The sequence below is a fragment of the Portunus trituberculatus genome, chromosome 33 (genome assembly GCF_017591435.1).
Source record: "Portunus trituberculatus isolate SZX2019 chromosome 33, ASM1759143v1, whole genome shotgun sequence".
In the NCBI taxonomy this organism is placed as follows: domain Eukaryota; kingdom Metazoa; phylum Arthropoda; class Malacostraca; order Decapoda; family Portunidae; genus Portunus; species Portunus trituberculatus.
In genome coordinates this window covers 2957602-2983552 of record NC_059287.1, presented here as the reverse complement: position 1 = coordinate 2983552, position 25951 = coordinate 2957602, and the positions used below count along the sequence as shown (strand labels likewise).

General features: G+C 42.3%; 2 protein-coding genes across 7 annotated transcripts in view; one reads left to right on the top strand and one right to left on the bottom strand.

The window, feature by feature from the left end:
* The first annotated feature begins 2263 nt into the window (after window positions 1-2263).
* On the top strand, window positions 2264-20837 carry LOC123512249 (probable ubiquitin carboxyl-terminal hydrolase MINDY-4). The gene is made up of 8 exons (XM_045268519.1): window positions 2264-2396; window positions 9547-9752; window positions 11175-11438; window positions 11701-12627; window positions 13016-13419; window positions 14110-14341; window positions 16197-16377; window positions 20339-20837. The coding sequence occupies exons 1-8, from the start codon at window positions 2297-2299 to the stop codon at window positions 20449-20451; spliced, it is 2427 nt and encodes an 808-aa protein (XP_045124454.1). The 5' UTR covers window positions 2264-2296; the 3' UTR covers window positions 20452-20837.
* Window positions 20838-21229: 392 nt separating this feature from the next.
* LOC123512248 (collagen alpha-1(III) chain-like) overlaps window positions 21230-25951 on the bottom strand; it is a 72201-nt gene continuing 67479 nt past the window's right edge. For 5 of the 6 annotated variants that reach the window (XM_045268512.1, XM_045268514.1, XM_045268517.1 and 2 more), the window contains 2 exons: window positions 23512-23630; window positions 21230-23207 (listed from right to left, as the gene is read on the bottom strand). In XM_045268512.1, coding sequence (XP_045124447.1) covers window positions 22527-23207; window positions 23512-23630 — 800 coding nt within the window. In that variant the 3' untranslated portion in view covers window positions 21230-22526. Of the gene's footprint in view, window positions 23208-23511; window positions 23631-25237; window positions 25749-25951 lie in introns of those variants that run through there. The other variant, XM_045268518.1, reaches the window with a different exon arrangement.

Here is a 25951-nt window from a genome sequence, read left to right as displayed (position 1 = left end):
CTCTCTCTCTCTCTCTCTCTCTCTCTCTCTCTCTCTCTCTCTCTCTCCAGTCTTCGAAAACAATACTTTTTATGAAATTTTTATCCAACCTGATAAATAAGTAGTAATAAAGGCAGTGATAATAATAATAGTAATAACAATAATTATAATAATAATAATAATAATAATAATAATAATGATAATAAGTAATAGTAGTAGTAGTAGTAGTAGTAGTAGTAGTAGTAGAAGTAGTAGAAGTAGTGATTAACAACATCAATAACAGCAATAACAATAACAGCAGCAATGAAAACAAAAGCAATCATGAAAACACAGTTGAAGTAAAGAAAATTAATAAGAAGGAGCTAGATTAACAGACAAGAGGAGGAGGAGGAGGAATCAATAGAGATAACGATATGTAGAAGAACGTTGCTATTAATTTTACTCATTCATGAAGGAAGATAAGAGGGAAATTTTGGTGATGTAATCTCTAATAATAAGAAGCTTCTCTGTATGTCTATCTCTTTGTCTGTCTGTCTTGAATTGTTCGTGAGTGAGTTAGGCTAAATGCATGCATATATCGCATGAATGTATGTCTTTTTATTACGAGTCAGGAAAGCCAACAAAATCAACTAAGAAGAGGGAATAAGACGATTAAAAATATCCTAAACATTTCACCAATTCGCTGCCCCGTTCAAAAGACGAAAGAATCAGACAGCGTGGTTTCTAGTTAAGCTTACCCATCAACTATACACGTTGGTGGTCGGTAAAGCAACCCCCATTAGTGCATTACGGCGTCCTTGTAGTGTTGGGTTAATGGCAGGTAAGGGCAGGTGAGTGAAGACTGCACCCCTTACTTGTACGTTACCTGTGACACCTGTAATTGGTGGCGAGTTACCTGTGATTGTTGTTGTGTAGGGAGGCATGGGTGGAGGTGTGTGTGTGTCTGTGATTAGTGGTGTGATTCATGGAGAGAGAGAGAGAGAGAGAGAGAGAGAGAGAGAGAGAGAAGAGAAGAGAAGGAATGGAAATGGAAGAGAAGAAAAGAAGTTATTTTTCTCTTTACTGCGTCTTCTATTTCATATTTTTCTTTCTTTACTCTTATTTTTCTTTTGTTTTCGTCCTCTTCCCCTCTTACTCTCATTCATATCCCCTTTTTTATTCTATTTTTCATTTCTTCCTTTGATCCGCTGACCTTGAAAAAATGAGAGAGAGAGAGAGAGAGAGAGAGAGAGAGAGAGAGAGAGAATCACTACTTTATGCCTTTCATTTCATTTTATTCCCATATTTCTTTCCTCCTTCAATCTTTCTTCCCGGGAAATCGTGACTCTGCCTCACTTGTTTCTTCCTTCCTTCCTTCCTTCCTTCCTTCCTTTCTTTTCCTCCCCCTCTCTCTCTCTCCTTCCTCACTAACTGCCTCTTTTCCTCCATTCTTCTCTCTCCTTCCTTCCTCTTTCCTTACTACCTCGCATTTTTACCTCTTTCCTTCCATCCTTTATCTCTTCATTCCTTCTTTCCTAAACCCTTTGTCTGATTCAAGGACAGGAAGAGAGAGAGAGAGAGAGAGAGAGAGAGAGAGAGAGGGGGAGGAGGGAGCGAGTTAGACAGTTTAAAGTAAGGAATGCCAAAGAACATGACATTGATAAGAAAATAACCTTACAGGAAGACTAAAAACACATTATCATCATCATCATCATCATCATCATCGTGCATTGTGATCTGGATTCATCTTTCATTCTTAACGGAGCTGGAATTCATGCACCGTCCGAGGAACATAAAGGAACACAATGGAAGAACAAAAATAGGAAGTTCATTTTTGTTGTCTCGTAAAATAATTATTTCGTAAAGAAGGAATTATTTGCATGAGGTTGATTTTTTTTTTTTTTTTTTTTTGTCATTAGTTATATATATTTTTTTTTTTATTTGGGTTTTATTTCATTTTCTTGATAAGTTTGTCTCGTTACTCACAAATTTTTTTTTACGTTGTATTTCTTATCGAAGTGGAGAGAAAATTGAACATGAAGAAAGTAGTGATGGAAGTTTGATAGACAGACAAGTGAACATTTTAACTTGAAGGAAACGTAGTGAGTAGTGAGCACGATGTGATACTGAATTACTACCACCACCACCACTACTACTACTACTACTACTACTACTACTACTACTACTACTACTGCGACTCTTATGTTATTATTTTGACTAGAATAGAAGAGACAAAAAAGACCATACTACTACTACTACTACTACTACGTTATTATTTTGACGAGAAAGGACAAAGAAGACTAGACCTACTACTACTACTACTACTACTACTACTACTATGATCACGTACGTAGCTCGGCGGCGTCCAATGGGGAGGGACAAGACTCCCCTTAAACCAATCAGACGCCGCCCACGCCCACACCGCATGAGACTATCCGGTGAGTGGGCAGAAGGTGGGCTGGAAGTGGAAGGGAGGTGGACGGGATGTGGGCGGGAGGTGAACGGGAGGTGGAAGGGAAATGGGCGAGCGGTGGACGGGAGATGGGCGGGAGGTGGGAAATGGGTGGGCGATGTGTGAGCGAAAATTTCCTAAGTCTTCTAAAATCTTATGCTTGTGTTTAGAAATATTGTTGCTTTTTCCTGTTTTTTTTTTTTTTTTTTTACTCATTATTTCTTTATTGCCATTTTGTGTGCTTTGTGAGTGAAGGAGAGTTGTCTTTCTTCCCGCAGTTACACCCACTTCATTGGTTAACCCCTTCAGTACCGTGGCACATTATCATATTCATTCTGCTTACTGTTTGGTGATTTTGTACAGCTTCAGAAACGTACGTGGGATTGAAATAGTGAAGACTCTGGCCATCAATCTTCTAATCTCCTTAAACTTTTGTAATGTAAATGAAATGGTCTAATCACATCCAAAACCCATGATGAAAATATGTCCCAGTACTGAAGAGGTTAATAAAATAGTGGAAATTGGCCATCAATCTTCTGACCTCCATGAACCTGTTGTAATGTAAATAAAATGGTCTAATCACACCCAAAACTCATGGTAAAAAAACGTCCCAGTACTGAAGAGGTTAATGAAATAGTGAAAATTGGCCATCAATCTTCTGATATCCATAAGTCTATTGTAATGTAAATGAAATGGTCTAATCACACCCAAAACTCAATGTAAAAATCCGTCCCAGTACTGAAGGGGTTAAAACGAACTGTGTCTACTAGATAATCCGAAGAGACATTAGTGCAGGTGAAAAAAATCAGATCAAATGCTACCAGTTACTGTATATGAATTCAATGCTCGTACTTGATACCAAAATAATAAAGAAAGATACGAAATTAATAGAAAATACAAATAAAAGGTATCATAGATGGGCTGACTAAGATAATAGAGGAATAAATGTAGCATAAAAACAAAGACAAAATGATAAATAAAAAGAAACTTATTTAAGAACGCAAAACCCGCAAAACTTCCTTCCTATTCCTTCTTTCATTTCTTTCCTCTTTCGTCACCCCCATCTCCCCTCTCCTTCTCTCCTTCCATCTCCTCCTTCTCTCCTTCCATCTCCTCCTTCCCTTCCTCCATCCCCTCCCTCCCTCCCTCCCTCCATCCTTTACCTGACCATGATAACTGATACTGAGGAAAAAACGAACATAATGAAGGATAAATGCTCTCCTCCTCCTCCTCCTCCTCCTCCTCCTCCTCCTCCTCCTCCTCCTCCTCCTCCTCCTCCTCCTGTTAGGTATTATGATTATTATTCTCTCTCTTTTTAGTATTTCCTCCCTCCCTCGGCCCACTTATAAAAGCTCGAGTGTAATTTTGCGGGATCAGACTGTCTTTTGTTTCGTTTTTTTACGCTAATGAATCCTTAAACGATAGGTTGGCAGAAAGGCAGGCAAGCAGGCAGGGAGGGAAGAAGGGAGGAAAGAAGGAAGGAAGGTAGGTAGGAAGGAAGGCAGATAGGCAGGAAGGAAGGAAGGCAGGAGGAAAAAAGGAAGAAAGGAAAGAAGGAAGGAAGGAAGGAAGGAGGAAAGGAAAGCAAGTAAGCAGAAAGGAAGGAAGGAAGGCAGACAGGCAGACAAGCAAACAGACAGGAAGGAAGGAAAGCAGGAAGGCAGGGAGGCAGGAAGGAAGGAGGAAGGAAAGAAGGAAGGAAGGAAGGAAGGAAAGAAGGAAGGAATGAAGGAAAGAAGGAAGAAAGGCTGTTTTACTCAACCTCAGGAAAGTTCTACCTGTCGATGTCTAAATGTTTCATAAATAGCGGTGTGTTATTTTTTTTCCTTTTTCTTCTGTCTGGTGGTGAAAAGTAGGCAAGGTGAGTCTATTCTTAACTTGGGAGAATTTTGCTATTACATCCCTGAAGGTTTAGTAAATAGTGCTGCGTTCTTTGTGTGTGTGTGTGTGTGTGTGTGTGTGTGTGTGTGTGTGTGTGTGTGTGTGTGTGTGTGTGTGTGTGTGTGTGTGTTGGTTGGTGATGCTCTTCTTCCCATTATATCTTTTCTTTTTCTTTTTGATGCTTTTTTTACTTATTTTTCGCTTTTCTTTCTTCAGATTAGTGAAATTAGTTCTTGTTCCCCCACCCTCTCTCTCTCTCTCTCTCTCTCTCTCTCTCTCTCTCTCTCTCTCTCTCTCTCTCTCTCTCTCTCTCTCTCTCTCTCTCTCTCTCTCTCTCTCTCTCTCTCTCTCTCTCTCTCTCTCTCTCTCTCTCTCTCTCTCTCTCTCTCTCTCTCTTTCAAAACTTGCACATTCAGGGCAGCATCTTCCATCTCTCCCCACACATACACGTAATGGTTAGCACGCACGGCTCACAACGGAGAGGGCCTGGGTTCGAGCCCTATGCGCGGTGTTGCAAAATAGACGAGCCCATGCGTATAGCCCCTGTTCACCTGGTAGCATGTACGGGATTTAACCTGAGGAGTTGTGGCCTCGCTGTCCCGGTATATGGTGTGCGGTGTGGTCTCAGCTATACCGAAGATGTCAGTACTAGTTCCTAGCACTCTCCTTAGTGGAAGGGTTGGCTGGTTGGGTGTTCAGCAGAAGACAGTGATGACCACACACTTTGAGAAAATCTTGTGTTTCATTAAAGAATAGTAATAATAGATTTCAAGCACATTGTCTGCACCCATTAAGCACCATCAAGATTAAAGAACACAGATGGTATATATATTTTTTTTTTTTCATTCCTAGAGACATCCCATAAATTTAAGTTCTATATATGAAAAACAACATCATTCCAACCGCATTCCACAATCTTAAAAGCAAAGATGCATGGAGTGGATGACAAGTCGAAAGCTGTAAAAACCATCAGATATACACGTGGCAGTCCCTGTACGAAACACATTTGTCTGGTCCACTCATCATCCACACCCATCAATGTGTTTAACGTCTAATATTCGTTACCCACTCCCTCTACTTCCTTTCCTTCCACTTTCCACTGTTTGGCCTGCTCCTTCACATAATGGTATCGATCCTCCGCTCCCTCACCACCTCCATAGCCACACCCTCCTCATTACCTAATTATGATGTCATTACTTCATTACTCCATTATGTCTCTCTCTCTCTCTCTCTCTCTCTCTCTCTCTCTCTCTCTCTCTCTCTCTCTCTCTCTCTCTCTCTCTCTCTCTCTCTCTCTCTCTCTCTCTCTCTCTCTCTCTCTCTCTCTCTCTCTCTCTCTCTAACACACACACACCCAGTCAATGTTGAAAGATGTAAAAGAAAATCAGAAAAAAAATATACATGTAAGAAAACAAAGTAAGACAGTTAATGAATCTGTAAATAAATGTAATAGAAAAAAGTAACTGCCGAAACACAGAGTCAAATGGAAAATAATGATAAACAAGTGAATAAATTAAAATGACTGAATACACAAGAACAAAATAGTAAATACTTCCACTGCTTTCACACTTCAGTAACTCCAAAGACAAACTGTACCAAATGCAAATCACATCGACACTCACAAACTTTTTAAAGCACTCACAAAAATGAAAATGATGATAGTAATAAAATGCTCATAATATACACCAAGGTCACAGACAGGACTTCCCTTCCCTCTCAATCATCACTTACTCCATTCCATTGCAAGAAATAAGGAAACAAACTATAACACAGCAGAATCACTAGTGGAAAATGAAGATGAATAGATAAAAGCACTAAGGTAAATAGATAAAAACTTTGATCTTTACTTACTGTACAGTGGAACCATGCGTGCTTTGGGGTCCGAGGGGTCTCCAAGCGCACGGGTTCGAATCCTGTCCACGGTCCGAGTGTAGGTTGGGCTTCCTCACTTGGGGCAACGGTTTTTAGCGGGTGGGCTTTGAGATAGGAGGTACCCCAAAAAAGTATCCCCTTTAGCCCAGAAATTCCCGTGAAAAGCCCACATGGTATAAATAGAAAAATGGAAAATAAAATAAAATAAAAGCAGTAGGATAAATACAAAGCAAAAACTTGTATCTTGACCAACACTTCAGCCAAACACATGAGACCATAAGACACAAAACCACAGTCCGCATTCACAAACTTTTCATAGAACACCCACAAGAAGTAATGCTGCTAAAACACTTCACATATACTTATAACTTGTACTAGCCAAGGTAACAAATAACAGCTCTCTTCCCCCTCAGTCACCTCACACACTATTCCATTGCATAATCCCAAGGACACTCTGACCTTTTACTTTTACCTGAGAATCGAAGCTTGTGTCAGTAAACCTCTTGAAAAAATCTGGTGAAATGTCTTTTCTCAAAATACCTCTCGTATTTTGCTTGCCTGAAATACACAGAAAAGAAGAATGAAATAAGAGTAAAATTAAATAAAGATGCGGTTTTATAATTTATTTCTTTATGTCTTTAAGTAATTGCATTTAGTATTTATTTAGGTCATTGAAAGGTCTAGATGTCTCCTTCCTTACCTGTCGTATTTTGCTTGCTTGAAGTACAAAGAAAAGAATAATGAAATGGAAGTAAAATTAATCTCTTCAGTACCATGACGCGTTTCCATATTCATTCTGCTTACTATTTGGTGATTTTCTACAGCTTCAGAAACTCATGTAGAGAATTAAAACATTGAGGACTGGCCATTAATCTTCTAACCTCCATAGACCCTTCCTAATGTCAATAAAATGATCCTAATGGACACAAATTTCAAGTTAAAAATGTGTCCCAGTACTGAAGAGGTTAAATGAAGATGCAGTTTTGTTTTTTATTGCTTTGTTTTTTAGTAACAGCATTTAGTGTTTAAATTCAATCAAATATAGATGTGGATTTACTATTTATTTCTTTGTGTTTTTAAAGTAATTGCATGATGAATATTTGATTGTGAGTGACGGTGTGTGTGTGTGTGTGTGTGTGTGTGTGTATGTATGTGTGTGTGTGCGTCAGTCACTGTGTCTGTCTATCCGCTTGTCAGTCTCCTCACCTTGATAAAACAGCGTATAATTCCTTTTATTTCTCATTCGTTTCACTCCTCCCTGTATAATTCCTGCGTGGTCATCATTGTAATCATCATCATCATCCTCAGCAGTATTTCACCTTCCCCCTTGTGCCACTCTCCTTCCCTCAAGCGTCCGTCACCTTACGTGTTCCCGCCTCTCATACATTGGGGCGATCAAAGGAAGAACGTATTTCACTCGTAAAAAATGGATATAACTTCTTTTTCTTGGTATTCCTTGCCGGTGGGTTGCCGGCTGAAGGAGGAGGAGGAGGAGGAGGAGGAGAAGAAGAAGAAGAAGAAGAAGAAGAAGAAGAAGAAGAAGAAGAAGAAGAAGAAGAAGAAGAAGAAGAAGAAGAAGAAGGACTAGAAGGAGGAGGAAGAGGAGGAAGAGGAGGAGGAGAAGGAAGAGGAAAGGAAAGAGGAAGAAAAAAAAAGAAAAAAGAAGAAGAAGAAGAAGAAGAACTAGAAGAAGGAGGAGGAGGAGGAGAAGAAGGAGTAGGTGTAGGAGAAGGAGAAAATACAACTAAATACAATCAAATTTCAAACGGCACTGGATTTTTTTTTTTTTTTTTTTTTTACATTTGCTTGTTATTGATTACGAATATTGTATCTACAGAGGCTCGCTACTTCATTAAATAGTTATCCTGTCTATATTTCTAGCAAAAATCACATCTGTCATTCTTTTTATTTATTTTTTTTATTCATTTTTTTCATAGCAACTGTCATTAGCAAGCGGTGTTTCTGACGTGCATCTCGCTCTCTTTCCCTTCCCTTCCACACTCTCCCTCTATTCCCTGACCCTCTTCCCCTCCACCATTCTTCTCATTCCCAGTAAGAGGAAGAGGAGGAATAAATGAGGAATGTACAGGGAGGAGGAGGAGGAGAAGAGAATGAATAATGAAGAAAGAAGGGAGGAGGAATGGATGAGGTCTCTCTCTCTCTCTCTTTCTCTCTCTCTCTCTCTCTCTCTCTCTCTCTCTCTCTCTCTCTCTCTCTCTCTCTCTCTCTCTCTCTCTCTCTCTCTCTCTCTCTCTCTCTCTCTCTCTCTCTCTCTCTCTCTCTCTCTCTCAATAAAATATGATAAAAAAACCAATACCTACAAGTACTTTCTAATAAGAGTTTATGTTCTAAGCATAGGTGAGTCTAATGCAATCTAAGTTGTCACTCACACTTACAAAAGGCAGTGCAGTGTCTTTTATCCTTCATTTTTCCATCCCACCTAATCTGCTTCATCTTTTCTCTCTTCCCAGTGGCTAATCCAGAGACTTAAGGAAATGATGACCTCTCACCACTCTCCACCAGCGATGTGTGTGTGTGTGTGTGTGTGTGTGTGTGTGTGTGTGTGTGTGTGTGGTGAACATGTTATTCTGCAAGGACGTATTTTCAGACTCGCTAAGGAATGACTGTTGTTGATCTGCTCAGCGTGAAGTCTTGCCCCACACTGAGTTCAGGAGTCTAGCCACACCGCCACGCATGGTTAACATTCCTCACTTGCCAGTAACGAGTGCCTTCCAGTAACTACATGTTGCGATACTTTTAACAGTACAGGATCTTTTTTGTACCTTGAGTTATTTATGTTTTTGGCTGCGATGGGTGAGTTGTGGCATCCATCAACAAGATACTGACACCTTGACCTGACGAGAGACAATGAGTCAGCGTCTGCCATCTAAATTCCAGACGTGTGCTCCAATGTGTACTCGTATAAGATGATGGTATGGCACTGTTGCAATCGTACAGCCATTCTAAGCGTTGCATATTCCGTTAGTCTCTTTACTACTCTCTAGCATTCCTTGAGCTAAAGCTGCTCCCACTCCTGCTTGTTACAGAACACTCTATATTCCATCCACTCTAAAATGGCTCCTGGGTCTCGGTCTGAACAATGTCCCAGAGGAATGCGTGGTTGTTAAATCTTAAGGAAAATCGTAAGCAATCCTTCTATTAAGAGTATTGATCAACAGAAAACAAATATCACTCACATAAAATCAATTATATCATCAATAGCTACAATATGTTTTGAACCCCAGAGACAGACTAGACAGTCCACTAGATGGCTTGTCCACGGTCTGTCGCCTCCTTGCCGGACAGCTGGCCACACCACACAAGAATAAACTATTGTATATACTATTGCCCTTCCCCTCCACTGATCCTGTGTCTCGCCGCAGAGGAGGCAGGTGTCGGGGACGTAGCGGCCACCCGTCAGGGCACGCAGGAAGCCAGCCCAAGAGGTCAGCGCCTGTGGCCGGGCGGGGGCGAGGATCCCACCGAAGGATCACCGGAGCTGCTGAAGATAAACACCCACAATTCGGGACTCAAGACAGGCCGTCATTTTGACCACGGCCTGGACACCTTCCGCTCCCACAGCATTGAGGTGCGTCACACACACACACACACACACACACACACACACACACACACACACACACACACACACACACACACACACACACACACACACACACACACACACACACACACACACACACACACACACACACACACACACACACACACACACACACACACACACCGCGTAGTGTAGTGGTTAGCACGCTCGACTCACAATCGAGAGGCCCGGGTTCGAGTCCCGGTAAGCGGTAAGCGGCGAGGCAAATGGGCAAGCCTCTTAATGTGTGGCCCCTGTTCACCTAGCAGTAAATAGGTACGAGATGTAACTCGAGGGGTTGTGGCCTCGCTTTCCCGGTGTGTGGAGTGTGTTGTGGTCTCAGTCCTACCCGAAGATCGGTCTATGAGCTCTGAGCTCGCTCCGTAATGGGGAAGACTGGCTGGGTGACCAGCAGGCGACCGAGGTGAATTACACACACACACACACACACACACACACACACACACACACACACACACACACACACACACACACACAAACACACACACACAGACACACACACACACACACACACACACACACACACACACACACACACACACACACACACACACACACACACACACACACACACACACACACACACACACACACACACACACACACACACACACACACACACACACACACACACACACACACACACACGCCGCGTAGTGTAGTGGTGAGCACGCTCGACTCACAATCGAGAGGGCCGGGTTCGAGTCCCGGCGCGGCGAGGCAAATGGACAAGCCTCTTAATATGTGGCCCCTGTTCACCTAGCAGAAAATAGGTACGGGATGTAACTCGAGGGGTTGTGGCCTCGCTTTCCCGGTGTGTGGAGTGTGTTGTGGTCTCAGTCCTACCCGAAGATCGGTCTAGCTCTGAGCTCGCTCCGTAATGGGGAAGACTGGCTGGGTGACCAGCAGGCGACCGTGGTGGTGGTGGTGAACACACGGACACGGACACACACACACACACACACACACACACGGACATGGACACGGATACGGACAGATGAAAGAGTATGTTCTCTATCCATTTATCTACATTCATTAGTTCAGTTATTGTATACGATGATGTATAAGGCTTAACCTTTTAACCTTGAAAAATTTCCCAAAAATTAGGGATCGGCTTATGTGCCGAATATAAGATGTGAACCTTAAATTCCTTGGTGTGCGGGACGGTGCTGCCTGGTGGGCATGATAAGCCCGGTGGGCTTATCTTGCCTTGGAAACATCACAAACATAAATGTACTTGTCTGACACTGATTTTATAGATTATATTGTGTAGAGAATGGTATGACATTTTTAGCCAGCTGTAAATACTTGCCCAGTCACGAGATCAGATGGAACACGCTTTAGTCCATCACATCCACAGACTCCACAGCATCTCTGACCCTGCAGATAGAGAATGGCTTGCAGAGTCCCTTAGCTTCACACCGCAACGGCCACATCCCCAACGGCGTCAGAAACGGCTCCCTGGCAGCCCTGCGCGTCCCACCTCACGGCGGCTTCAGGAACAGCTCCGGCGTGGCCTTGGCAGTGCACGGCAGGAGTGAGTTCGACACAGACGCTGACGTGGACATCGCAACCATGGCGGCACAGAGGGACCAGCTGAGGGGCGCCAGGAATGTAAGGGGCATGATGGCGCCGGTTATGAGCAAAGAGGTGAGGAAGATACAGGAATTCTTTGTACGTTCCACCCATAATGATTCTTCCATGATAATTTAATCTAGACTAACTTATTCCTTATCCGTGATTGATTTGATATATACATTACTTAGTTTTATACAAGTTCCTCATTACTGTATTTCGCATTCATCTTTACAGACGTTTATTCTCGATGTATAGCATATCAAGGTGCTCATAAATACAACTTCATGCTGGTCACAGATGTATCTTGTGAACTCAAAGCGTCACTGTGTTTCAGGACGATCCTCGGACTCGCAGTGCAAACCGCAAGATGCTCCTCACCAAGCAGCGAAGTGAGTCGGTGCTGGAAGGCCAGGACGAGGTGGACGAGAAGGGAGGCAGGCCGCACCCCGCCATGGAGCAAGAGGACAGGAACCGAGGCGAGGTTTTGGGGGGCATAAATCGCAGAGGAACCTTCCCCAATGGGCAGGGCAAAGTGGGTGGCCTCGGGGGCATTGCTATGAGGCCAATGAGGGACTACCTGGACACCTCGGGCCGTGGAGACATCATGGCCCAGTCAATGAGGCGGCAAAGTTTGCGAGGCTCTAAGCTGAATCTCTTCGAAGGGAACTACAATCACTTTGATTCTAATGGAGGTTCAAGGCTGAGCATGGAGAGTTCAGACGAGCATGTAGGCTTCAGACAGGACGATGACTCTTACGCTGAAGCCAAGAGGAAGAATTTACCGAAGTTCATCCCTAGTTCGCATGAAGATATCCAGATCCTCAACCTTCAGGGCTTCATGGACGCTTCAGGCTTCATGGACGACGGGAGAAGCAGCAGCAGGCGGAAGTCTAAGAAGAAGAGGATGAAGAGAGCAATGGAGGGCGGAGACGGAGATAAGGAGAGAGAGACGTACAAGTTTAATGCAAAGCCGAGAAGAAAGAGGACACACAGACTCTCCAAGAACCACCTGAGTGATGACGACGGGGAGATGGTGCTCAAGGATGTGGATGACCTTGACAAGCAGGTGGCGGGGCTGGTGCTAGGACCCGAGACAGGAGGGAAGGAGACAGCAGGCCGCCCCATCACCCTAGAGGAGGCCAGTCAGCTGAGGAACCTCCTAACAGGGAGTCCTGCCCAGCCACTCTCCACCGAATGGCTCTCACAGAATTTTAAACAGAATGCCAATCCTAATTTGTCATATGGCATTGTGCAAAAGAAGGTGCGTATTGGAGTTAGGCCTTGTTTATCAGTTTTCTGTTTTTAATTTTGCAGATTCACACATTGATTTCTTTGTAGGCAGATCTTGCTGAAGTGAACAAACTAAATATTGCTTAGTTTTTTTTTTTTTTATGCAAAGATTTAAGTTTTACATTTCCTCGCTTCTCATATCCCGGACCTTGGAATTAACAGCTTATGTGACAACCAGGTTACGTACCACACATCCTCTAACTCACCTAGTTTCATTTTAAGGAAGTGGCAATCAAGTGGGCCTTTTTTTATTATTTTTTGTTGCCTTTGGTCAGCTTCCCCTCTTGCATATAAAAAGTATATGCCTACCTCTTTTACGTGGACTTTTGGACCTGTAGTCAATGTCACACGTGTTGCAGGGAGGGCCGTGCGGGGTGCTGGCCTGTGTGCAAGCCTACATGATGAAGAGCCTCATCTTTGGCACCTCCATCGCACCCACCACTAGTCCAGTCAGTCCCTTGAGGCCCTCACAGAGAGAATGGCTGTGGTCACTCGCTGTGGCCATCACGGAGATCCTGTGGAAGGCTGGACAGGGGGAGAAAGCGATTCTAGCCATGCCTGGATCCTTCGCACACTTCACGGAGCATGGAGTGGGGCGGTACAGCCAGGACGGGATGACTGAGAACCTGACGCTGCATGAGTTCGTGGAGCAGAGGGACCTGTACGACGCAGTGACGCGCCACCTCACGGCCTTCACCTCGGAGACCTCCTCAGGCTGTGTGGTGCTGCTCTACTCCCTCATCCTCACCAGAGGCATCGAGAAGTGGGTGGATTGTGGGATTAGTACTAGTTGTGTGTAATTCACTGTTTGATCTGCTGCAGTCTCTGACGAGACAGCCAGACGTTACCCTACGGAACGAGCTCAGAGCTCATTATTTCCGATCTTCGGATAGGTCTGAGACCAGGCACACACCACACACCGGGACAACAAGGTCACAACTCCTCGATTTACATCCCGTACCTACTCACTGCTAGGTGAACAGGGGCTACACGTGAAAGGAGACACACCCAAATATATCCACCCGGCCGGGGAATCGAACCCCGGTCCTCTGACTTGTGAAGCCAGCGCTCTAACCACTGAGCTACCGGGCCGTGTGTGTGTGTGTGTGTGTGTGTGTGTGTGTGTGTGTGTGTGTGTGTGTGTGTGTGATTTGGTTCTACTATTTTATTGAAGTTCTTGTTACCAGAGAGAGAGAGAGGGAGAGAGAGAGCTGAACATTCAATCACTTAAAAGAAATAACAAGAGAATAAATTGGTAACATTACACTTAAAACAACTCAATAACGCAGACAGACATAATCATTCCATAACCAATCCTACCCTTACCTTTCCTAACCTAACCAAACCTACCCTTATCTAACCTAACCTAACCAAACCTACCCCTTACCTTACCTTACCTAACCTAACCAAACCAAACCAAACCTATCCTTATCTAACCACACCTCGTCCCCAGCATCCAAGGAGACATGGACCCCGGGGGCGGCCACCTGATCAACTCCCACGGGTACTCCTCCCAAGAGATCGTGAACCTGCTACTGACGGGGCGCGCCTTCACCAACACCTTCAACGGGGAGCACAAGCTGGGCGGCAACACACCCCAGCAGGAATCCATGGTGCTCAGAGGCATCACGCAGAAGGCGGAGATTGGTCTGCTGTCCCTCTTTGAGCACTATGACTGCTATAAGGTGAGTGGAAAAAAAGGGTGGTTTGGTATTAAGTGAGGGGACGAAGGAATAGGGGTTTAATGTTAGTTGAGGGAAAGAAGGAGAGGGGATTTGATATTAGCTGAAGGGTAGAAGGGGAAGGGTGTGATATTAGCTGAGGGGAAGAAGGGGAAGGGTGTGATATTAGGTGAGGGGTAGTAGGGGAGGGGCTTGATATTAGCTGAGATGATGAAGGGAGGGTTTGGTATTGGTTGAGGGGAAGAAGGGGAAGGGGCTTGGTATTAGCTGAGGGGTGGAAGGGGAAGGGATTTGATATTAGGTGAGGGGAAGAAGAGAAGGGGATTGGTATTGAGTGAGGGGAACAAGGGGAAGGGAATTGATGTTAGCTGAGGGGAAGAAGGGAGAGGGGCTTGGTATTTGGTGAACGGAAGGAGGGAGAGGGGCTTGGTATTTGGTGAGGGGAAGAAGTGAAGGAGCTTAATATTAGGTGAGTGAGGGAAGGGGAAAGGGCTTGATGCTGAGGGAAGGAGGGAGGGAGAGAAGGAAAGGAGGGTTGGACTCAATGCAAGGTGAGAAAGAGAGGGGAAGGGGATGAGGATGGGAAGAGGAGGAGAGGCTCAGTTTAAGGTGAATGAGGGAAGGGGAGAGAGGGAAAAGAGTGACTCAATACAAGGTGAGGGGAGGGAAGGAGGGAGGGAGGAAGGATGAATTAATACACGTGTTTATTTATAGAGGTGACTTGGTAAGGTTTAGTTATGTTCGTAATGTCCCTCGCTCTAACACTAAATTATCCCTTTTCTTTTCTTTTTTCCCTTCTTTTCTTTATCCCATTCAGTACCATGACGAGTTTTCATTTTAATTCTGCTTACTATTTGGTGATTTTATATAGCTTCAGAAACTTGTGTAGGGATTAAAATAGTGAGGACTCAGGCGATTAATCTTTTGACCTCTATTGACCCTCTCTAATGTTAATAAAATCGTTTAATCACAATCGTTTAATCACACACAAAACTCTAGGAAGAAATGCGTCCCAGTACTGAAGGAGTTTAATTGGTGTGTTCCTTATTCGCACCACCTCTTCTGGGAGTGCATTCCTCTCATCACATATACAGCAACAACCAGAATACAATAAGAACAACAATAACAGCAACCAACAACAAAGAAAGTAAAGGAAGGAGGAAGAGAAAGGGAGTTGGTGAAGGGGAGATAAGAACGGAGGAAGCTCAACATGCGAGTTCATTTGTTTGTTATTATATTCTCTCTCTCTCTCTCTCTCTCTCTCTCTCTCTCTCTCTCTCTCTCTCTGTCAAAACTGCACCACGTGGGTACATTTTGTAATATTTCCCTCTATAGCTTTCAAGAATAAGTACCACTCTTTTCTTAGCCCTTGCACGGTACATACCTCCAGGTCATGCGCTCCTACACTTGACTTCTTATAGTATTATCTTCATTAGTCACAGAGTCACAACCACGCTAATGTTTTGTTGTGGAACTCTTGACTGTAGAGAGGGAATACTGTATGGTGTACTTGTAACACGAAAGTTATTGTCTTTTAAATTTTGTCATTTCTTCTTATAAAATTTTTTTTTTTTTTTTTTTTTTTTGTCAGGCTGGTGGGTCGAAAAATAAGAAGAAATATTGAGTTTTAAAACGAAGAACATTTGTTGACTGCACTTACTTTATTTTTTTTATAAACTCATAATTTTGAATAATCCTTCTGACTCTATCTTTTGTGTCTTTAATTATAAATATTTTTTTAACACTGTTAGTTTCTCCAGGCCAGAACCATCTAACATAAAAACAAATCAGTCGACCAAACATACATTAGTACCAGCATAGTGCACCTTTGCCACCTTCTCCCTTCCCCGTTCCTCAGGTTGGCACACACCTCAAGACCCCGCAATATCCCATTTGGGTGGTGTGCTGCGAGAGCCACTACAGCTGCCTGTTTAGCCGAGACACCTCCGTCACCTCAGACACTCCGCCCATCACCACCTTCGACATCTACTACTATGACGGTCTGGCCCTTCAGGAGGACGAGATACGCTTGACCATCGGTGAGTGGCTGACTTTATGAACCACTTTCTGATGCATTTGTACCCTGTATGTATATTCAAAAGCCTGTAGTTGAGCTCACACGGGGTTTTAAAGGTGTTTTTGTATGATGCTAGTGAAAGATTAAAAGATTTCTATATTGCTAGCCAGGGAAACACTCCTAAGAACGTGGTTAATCATCTTTGTGACCTCTGAGAAATAGTTGTGGTGAAAGAGCAGAGCGTTGCAGAATACGGCTATTGTGAAATATTTGCAGTATTTGGTTCAGTTCAGTTCAGTAATTCAGGTGAGAACAAACATTTCCTGCAGCTCCGAGTGGTTTATTTTATTTATTGTATTTTCATTTTTATTTTTATTTTTATTTTTGAGTCCATGGGCGTCGATTGTTTGGGGGACATGGGGGGGACATCTCCCTCCTCCCATTTTTCATACAGAGGGAGATATAGTATGATTCGTTCTCCCATTTTTTTCGTTGTAAGTTGCTCATTATGGTTTTACGTGTTATCAGTGTATTAATAAACAATAGTTGTACAATACTACTACTGATGTTAGCATATGCAAAAAAAAAAAACGTATGAGAGACATTATTAAATTTTAAGTAGAACAAATAGACTATGATATACTCTCTCTCTCTCTCTCTCTCTCTCTCTCTCTCTCTCTCTCTCTCTCTCTCTCTCTCTCTCTCTCTCTCTCTCTCTCTCTGTTTATTGATCACAATTTCATAATAAGCACATTTTCAGTGCAGGACCAACAAATAACAGTAATTTTCCAAAGATTCTTCATAGCAATTATGGTCCACAAAAGATATTTTGCTGAAAGTGTTTCCCAAATATACTCAGTAGTAACAACCAATATAAATCCTAATACAACATACCAGTAGATGCATAAAACATTAACAATCGTTAAGATAAAATCCATAAAACACACCACTTACATCAAGATAAAACCTCGAACATAAATCATCGAATATTCATAAAAGTGAATCAGTAATCAGTAATATTTAATGATTAAGCTCCGTAAACGAAAAAAGGAATACGCATAAACATAAATCCCCTTTTACAAAAATTCCTGATAGCTCTCTACTCGAATGCAACAAAAAAATCATAAAAGATAAAAACTAAAACAAATAACTAAAGCCATGCATTAATATTGTTACCGAAAATCCCACATTATGAAAACAGTACATGAGCACAAACTTGTGGATCATAACGGAAAACTAAGATTATCAGTCAGAGCAGGGAAGTACTCTATGCACAATTCATGTAGTAGGGTAATGAGCATCACTCTCAATTAAATTACTTGAGCCCAAGAACAGAAAATATATTGTGCTCTTACGCGCTGAGTCAATGGACATGACTCAAACACATGTAGTTCTCCGTTTGAGTTTGCACTGTCCTGCAAAGACCCACTCGTTCCACCACCTCCCTCCAGACGTTCACGTTCACACACACACACACACACACACACTCGGCTGTCACTCAGTAGTTTGTGGGAGTAAAGCAACACGGTATCACCAGCACCTTAAGCCTTCCTCCACACACACACACACACACACACACACACACACACACAGCAGTGGAGGGGACAGGAGCATAATATTAATACCACATCATATCCCTACACCAAGATGACATCGGCTTCCCGCCCGATTTTTCATCCGTTCGCTGACCACCGGTAAACCCCGCCCACCCACTCACACACACACACACACACACACACACACACACCAGTCAGTTGAATTTATGAGATTAACACATCAGACCATACAAGAGCACCGCCACACCACATCGTGCAATACCACAGCACACCTCACCACACACCACAGTATCTTAGGCATTAGGCACTGACCCCCGTCCCCGACCCGCCACCGCCGACCTCCGCCTAGCTCCGCCCACACTATCCCTGGCTCCGCTGACACTTCCAGTGACACATATAGCCTAATATATCGGGTTTCCAGTGTGATTCTAGGTGTTTTCTAGACTCTTGGTGTAGGAGAAGGTGGATGAGGAGGAGATGGAAGGAAGGTGACAAGTGTGAGGTGCAGGGAAGAGGAGGTGGAGGTACCGGCCAGATGTGCAAAAACACCATCTCGGCATTAAGGCAACATTCGGTTTCTTTTTATTATTGAAGTTAGCATTGTTTTGATATGTGATTCATTATTGGCAAGGTATAGCAAGTCTTAAGACATCATGAGATCGAGTCTAACTGTGTTTTTTTTTTTTTTTGTCGAAAATATAACAATAAAGTCACTTAATTATTTTTTTTCTAACTAGCACACATAGGATTGTTTTGGTGCTTGTTATGGAACTTTAAATATGAAGAACTTGCTCCAAGTGATAAAATTTATTAAAATCAGGTCTATCTATTTGTATTTTTAAATTTAACTTAATCATGGTACCGAATATAAACATATTATTTTTTTAATGCGACGAGGCATTCTTGTTTTCTTTATTTCGTTGGAAAGTAAAAATTTTTAGTATTAAAAAGATGTAATAAAATTTAGTCTGGATGTGTTTTCCTTCTCGATATTATAATGTTTTTGTGGTGCCGTTGGAAGAAATAACAGACGTTTAAGCGGGTCCTATGCTGGTGATTCTGAACCCGGTTAAGTTATTATATTTTGTTTGTTAGTTAAAGTATTTGTCACGTCAGAAAATGAAGTACATTCCAGTCTAGGTGCCTTTTTTCTTCTAGCGATTTTCAAAATTAATTACGTTACGTAAATATCGTAAATATACGGCCACAGATGAGAACTCTGCCATCCTCTCTCCCGCTCTGCAAGTGAGTATTTGGCTGAACCCTCTTAAGTTTCCAGACACAGAGAGTGAAGGGAAGTCAGAATTAGTCCCGTGAATGGATAAATGAGTCCCAAAAGTGAGTTAAATAAGGTGATGGTTGTGGCCCGTTCACAGCCCAACCAAGACGTCCTCAGACCCAAACACAGACGGTTCCCTCTCACTCCCAGTGTCGCTCTCGTTCATATTTACTTACAATTCCAGGATTTATGAACGTGTGTGTGTGTGTGTATTACTATTCCTGTTTCTATTGCTTTTTTTCTTGGTAAGTTTTCCATTACTATTTTATGTTTTACTATTGTATAAATAAACAGTAATTGTATAATATTACTGTTAATGTTAGTAAAGGCAGAAAAACATACTTAGAGACTTAGTTAAATTTCAAGTAGCACAAGGAGACTATGGTTAGCCTAATATACACTCTGTGTGGCCTCAGAATAATTTCCCCAGCCTATACTGATCCCCTCTTCCTAATGTCCCACACACTGTTTTAAAGGAATCAATGCCCATGACTGAGTAGATGTAAGTAAATGTGTAGAGTGGGTGATAGGGAGACACAAGCCGATGCAAGATTACAGATGGGTAGTATGACAATACATGTATACAGTAGCGGCCCAGCCTGATGGGGAGGAGCAATGTGTTTGTTGCAGGCTGCAGCCAGGCTGATCCTGTCTGTCTTCCTCTAATCACAGCCCGTTTGCCGCAAGGACCAGGAGGCTGAGCTGCATCTGTTCTGTTGTTATATATTGCTGTGCCACCTGTGTTTAACTAATTCTTTCTGAAGATGGTTGTATAACTGAAACGTCAAATATAGCTAGTACATACCTTGCTCCAGGTTGTGTTTCCCCACCACCCATTCTGCCCATGATTGAGTCACTGAAATCAGTTGTATGGGAATCAGTATTATATGATTGTAAGAAATTAAGTAATGAAATGTGTTGATAGCAGGTGTAGTTTGCTAACTAACCAAATATAAGAGTACTTCATAATAGTAGTTGTAATAGTAAAGGTAGTAATAGGGATACTATAACAGTACAAGTGGCAGCAGTAACAACCATAGGAAATGTACAAGTGGCAGCAGTAACATTAGAGACAACAGTAGAAGCAGTAGTGACAGTAGTAGTAACACTCTTATTAGAGACCAAAGGTTGACCTAGCCACTCCTCAGAACTGTCTGGCGAGGAGAGTGACCTGCCCATTGTTCCGCCCCTGGAGCACTGCATCAGGACAAAGTGGAAGGCGGCGGCTGTCAACTGGAACGGCACTGACCCCATCCTATAATCCATCCTATAGTCCACTCATTCTCACTCCTCACTCACCATCCTCGTTTTTCACTGCTGTCACTTGCTGTCCTTGTTTTTCACTGCTCTCTATCCTACTGTCTTTGTTTTTTTGTCTTTATTTTCTACTGCCCTTGTGTTTCAGTGCTCTCCATCTTGCTGTTCTTGTTTTCCACTCTGTTCTCTGCAGTCTTAATTTTTCACTGTTCTCCGTCCATCCATTGTACAATCCTGGTTTCATATACAAGGAATTAATATATTAATGTCAAAACTAAAAGGATAAAATCTTTTCTATATCACTAGTTCAATATGTTGTGGGACAAGGACTAATATTCTTAACTTGGTTATGCTGCATAAAAATATATAATAATAAAGGTATATATATTTCCTGCATGCTATTTCTCTCCTCTTTGCATGGGTCTTGTGGTGCTTGGATGGAGTATATATAAGGCTAATAAGGTGTGTTTATGTAGTTTCTTTTATGTTATTTACACTTAGTTTATCTACTAACTCTGAAAATAACTGTAAATGTTTCTCCATGAGAGTATATGGCAACAAGAACTCTGCCAACAGCTCTTGATATTTTGTGGTGATATTTTAGACAAATGATGCTATTATTTATTAACACTGTTTTTCATCACTCTGTGAAATTGAAAAGATATCCTATGATATAGTCCAGTACATATTTACCTGTTATTTTCCTCGGTGATTTTTTAAGTGGGATCTTCATTATGTCAGATATATGATGGGTAGGCATTGTTTGTGAAATAACACAATAATTTTTACAACTAATTATTTTATTAGTGGCAGACTTGACAGCATAATTTTTGAGACTTTTTTCTCTAGAGCTCATAAGGCATCAGGAATAGAAAACATATCCTAAAAATACAATTGAAAATGGAATAACAAACAGTTGAGAAAAGTAGGAATGAATGAATGTTACTTGCAATTACAGCTTATAATCTAATTAAGTTAAACGGCATTCCCCTAAAGAGTGTAGAAGTTTTAGCCTAGACAATTCCTCCCTAAAATGTAAATAAACAAGAAATGTAGGATGACTGCCTGATTAGTGAAGTCACATGGTGCCTGAAGTCCAGGAGAGCAGCTGAGGGTCCTTTGGAATTGTGCAATGCTGAGACTTGTTGGAGCCATTTGTGTGTCTGTTTTGAATGAAGCAATATGTGTTGTGTCTTGGCTCAGGCAGCACCACACACCCTCGGCCATGGCTGTACAATAGTGACTGGTTCCTTTCTTTGCCACTTTCATGTTCCCAGTTTGCTGTGTTTTATCTACAGACAAACTAATATTTCCCAGTTACCAGTTTAATGTGCATTATTTTATGTGGACAAACTCCTGGCAGGTTCATGTGGCAAGGTTAGCACAGTGGCAGGTCAGTGTGAGGCAATCTTGACCCCTCTAAGCACAGATCATCTTAGCCTCATTGGTGACTGATGGCATGTCAGATTCCTGCTATTGTAAATGTCCTGCCTGTGTTTGATGTGGGTCCTTTCCCTCATGACTGCCCTTCAGATATTGTCTCAGTGTTGCAGTGGTGCTCCTGAGGGGACACTGCATTAACAAAACAGTGGAAGTGAGTGATTTTAGAATGATAATAATGGAAAACATTTAAACAAAGTAGCTACTCAAGTTATGACAAAATCTATGACAATCATTATTTTGCTTCAGAGTAACAACAAAGCAAAGTCAAGTCTATAAAAAGAACCTACTATGAATATACTTGCACATTTTCTTAAGCTGTGTATCTGAAGGCAACAAAATCATTGAAGACACTCAAGATTTGTATCCTGCATAGCTGCTTGTGTGGCTGTCTCTCTGTTGGTCCCTAGATGCTCATTTATAAAGTCCGTGTATGAACTGGGTAAGGTTTAAGAATAGAATGCACAAAATCAGGCATCATTTGAAAGCAAAAGGCTACGTGAAAGTTCAAGACAACACAGTAGGAGGCATCGTAATATTTATCACATCATTCATTACTGATGCATCCTGTCAGTCACTCTCAGACATTTTACAACCAGAGAGAAAATGTATATAAAAATAGAGCTATAACTGCAATAACTATATCCAAGTGACATCCTCTTTGCTAGACTTCCCCAGGAGGTAATCCAGGCCACGTCTGTATCGGAGACCAAAGGCTTTAAGAGGGTGAAGGTTCTCTATCCTCCTATTGCTGTATGTCCTTCCTCCCCTGCCAGCTTCTTGGTCTCCCTGCTGCTGTCCTGTGCTGAGTGGTATGGTCTCCCTCTTGTGTGAATCTGTCTCTGATATTACTTTTTGTGTATTTTTTCTTTTCTTTGTTGATATTCTCTGCTTTTGTCTCCTGCCACTCTTTATGTGTTCAGAATCCCCTGATGTTCTGGCTGACTCATGCGTTCCCTTCACGTCATTCGCAGCCGTGTGTTGTCTCTTTGTGCGTGTGTTCTCGCCATAATCATAGTAAGTGTATTCTAAATAGTCACCATATTCATAGGGTTCATACTCTGAGTAATCGTACTCAACCCCTGACGCCCCATCCTCATACGCAGAGTCAAGAGTGGTTGTCTCCTCCTCCACTCTGGACGTGTCTGGTGCTGGTAGTTCATCTTCTGGTGTTGGTGGTGAAAAGGTGCTGTTGTTATCTTCTAGTCCTTCCCCATCAAGTCCCACGGGGTAAATCTCTCGGGGTGGCTCCAGAGAGCCTGGGCGTCCTCCTCCTCTCGTTGGAGTGGCAGAATTAACCAGTCCATTCAATCGGTCGACCTACAAGTTGAAAGGAATTTTAGCTCCTGAACCTTAGATCATGACTTATTTCACTGACCAGAGTAATTTCACTCCTAATCTTCTGAATGATAATGGCACATGAAATTTTATCTCAATATGACTCATCCAAGGTAAGGCTTCAAGTTATAAAAATTTATTTGGTATTTGATGACATCTTTTACTGCAAGTGATAAGTCAAAACTGTTATTGACATCTATACCAACTGTAATACCAAGCTGAGAAGAAACTGTAGCAAGCTATTGCCTAAGAAAAACATAATCCTTCTAATTTCTGATAACCTCACCCGTCTCAGGAGGTCATCAGTCTGGGTATTGTAGTCAGGTGAAGCATCAGGCACTTCTCTGCTGGGGTTGTACGGCAAATCAGGGTGGCCAGGCAGCAGCGTCTCCCCACCAGCTTGACCTGATAATAGAAAAGTGCATTGATAATTCTGATAAGGGAGAGAGAGAAGAAGAGGGAGAGGAATATAAGTGAATCTCTCAAACAGCAATAAACAATACTATATTATCAACAACCTGAAGATAAACAGTGTGTAGATAATTTGAATAAGGGAGAGAGAAGAGGGAGAGGATTACAAGTGAATCTCCCAAACAGCAACAAAGAATACTATCAATGACCTGAAGAGAAGAGAGTGCCTTTACACTTTAACTGAGAGGCAGACAAAGGAGAAAGAAGAGGAAAAGGAATACAAGAACCCGAGACTCTTATGTTAACTACAACTGAGTGGTCAGAAATTACTAACTTTAGGAATATATTTGGGGTTAGAGAGAGAGAGAGAGAGAGAGAGAGAGAGAGAGAGAATCACCCAACATCTACTCTAGGAATCAAATCAATTCAAAGCCCAAAACATTTGAAGCTTCCTGATCGGTAAGTACAGGTGTTTGTGTCTGATTGATACACAGTGTACCTTACTAGTCACTCTTGCACCTCAGATGACTGACTAGCAAGCAAGTGTTTATTTGGATTGAAAGGATTGGTGAAACAAATTTATTCAGACATATTTCATATTGTACAAGATGCCACGAAATAAAGGTGTATTCACCATGGTCGCCTTTCTTCTACGGAACGAGGTCAGAGCTTGTACTGACCGATCTTCCGGTAGGACAGAGACCACACTACACTACAAGACAGTGAGGCTACAACCCCTCGAGTTACATCCCTTACCTATTTACTGCTAGGTGAACAGGGGCTACACATCAAGAGGCTCGTCCATTTGCCTCGCCGCACCTGGGACTCGAACTCGGGTCCTCTTGGTTATGAGCCAAATGTGCTAATCACTACGCTACATGGTGTGTGTGTGTGTGTGTGTGTGTGTGTGTGTGTGTGTGTGTGTGTGTGTTGAGTTCCATCTGTATATCTCATTTACTTAAACTTCATCATTATTTTAACCCTTTCACTGTTATGAGTATTTGGTACATCTTTCCTAAGCACTAAGCATGGTGAGATATTTCATCATGTCCTACAGCCACCTCCAAACACTATTAGCTATGGCTAGAATTCCAAAAATTTAGCCCATTTTTCTTCCTTGTTGACTCTTATAAAGGTTTGACACATTATCCTTGGTATTCAAAATGATTCAGTAAGGCAGGGAAAGAGTTACACTTTTAAATAATCCTGGTGTGTGTATGTGTCACGGTAATGAGAAGTTTAGACAGATTTTTAAAACCCTTAGTTTCTTTAGTTACTTGTCAGATAATAGTGTAGTACTGCTAGAACTTTCAGATGCTAACTATCAATCAATCAGCTAAAACAGTCTGTAAATTCTGCTTCTTATCTCCCATTAGTATCTTTTGACAACTTTTTATAGGTTCTAGTTGATAGATGCACATACAACATCTAATTAAATGTACTTACTATTATCATTCCTGCAGGTATCGGAGGTGGTAATATGAAGCAATGGTTGTCTTAAGCTACAGAAGATATTACTATATGACTAAACAAACATAGATATCTTTTCCTTACCTTCAGAGTTACAGTACACAGTATAATTGGTTAATATAATCTACTGATCCATGAAAGAGACATTTATTACAAAGCATGCATACAATTATTGGCAGTGGAGTGTTAGCATCCTGAGTTATGAAGCTTATTATTTGAGCACTGCAGGCAAACCAAACTCAGTACGATGAATCAACAATTAAAGGATATTCTGACTTTCTCAGCAGAATATTTGTGGTACAGACTCAATATCACCACATGAAAAGGACATATTTTTTTTCTACTGGGAGTCTTCAGACAACACTTGGTAGGTATTGAGTGGCCAGCAACACTAACACCCTGGCAGTGTGAGGATGTTGTGTTTCAGTTGGAGTATTTGATTAAGGTCTGGACAGTAAGCTACTGAACCATGGGAAGTAGTTTGTTTTGTTAGTAGTTGTAGCGGTGGTGGTGGTGGTGGTGTGGATGTTCAGGTTGCCCACACAGCGCTGCTCCCAACCTAGCTAGGTCTTTAGGTCCAGGGCCCCTCAGAAGGCAGCCAGTCCTTAATGAGGTTAAGGTACTCTTTGCCCTGCCGCTGGCCTGCAACACACAGGAGAGCGCAGTGTTAGTGGCAGCGGGAGCAGCCTGTGTGGTGGCGGTGGTCCAGCGTGTGGCTCACCTCACTACTGTATGGTGTCACAGGTCATAAGAAGTTGGATGTGTGGCTGCTCTGTGTGTTGCTATGAAATTGTGGTTGTTTAGCACCATAGATGTAGACTGTGTGTTTGTGTGTGTGTGTGTGT

What these genes read in the sequence shown, in the direction of transcription:
- LOC123512249 (XM_045268519.1), top strand. Translation starts at nt 2,297, where the DNA reads ATGATCACGTACGTAGCTCGGCGGCGTCCAATGGGGAGGGACAAGACT. An exon ending in ACACCGCATGAGACTATCCG is followed by an intron (nt 2,397 to 9,546) that starts GTGAGTGGGCAG and finishes GTCTCGCCGCAG; the next exon opens with AGGAGGCAGGTGTCGGGGAC. An exon ending in ATGGCATTGTGCAAAAGAAG is followed by an intron (nt 12,628 to 13,015) that starts GTGCGTATTGGA and finishes CACGTGTTGCAG; the next exon opens with GGAGGGCCGTGCGGGGTGCT.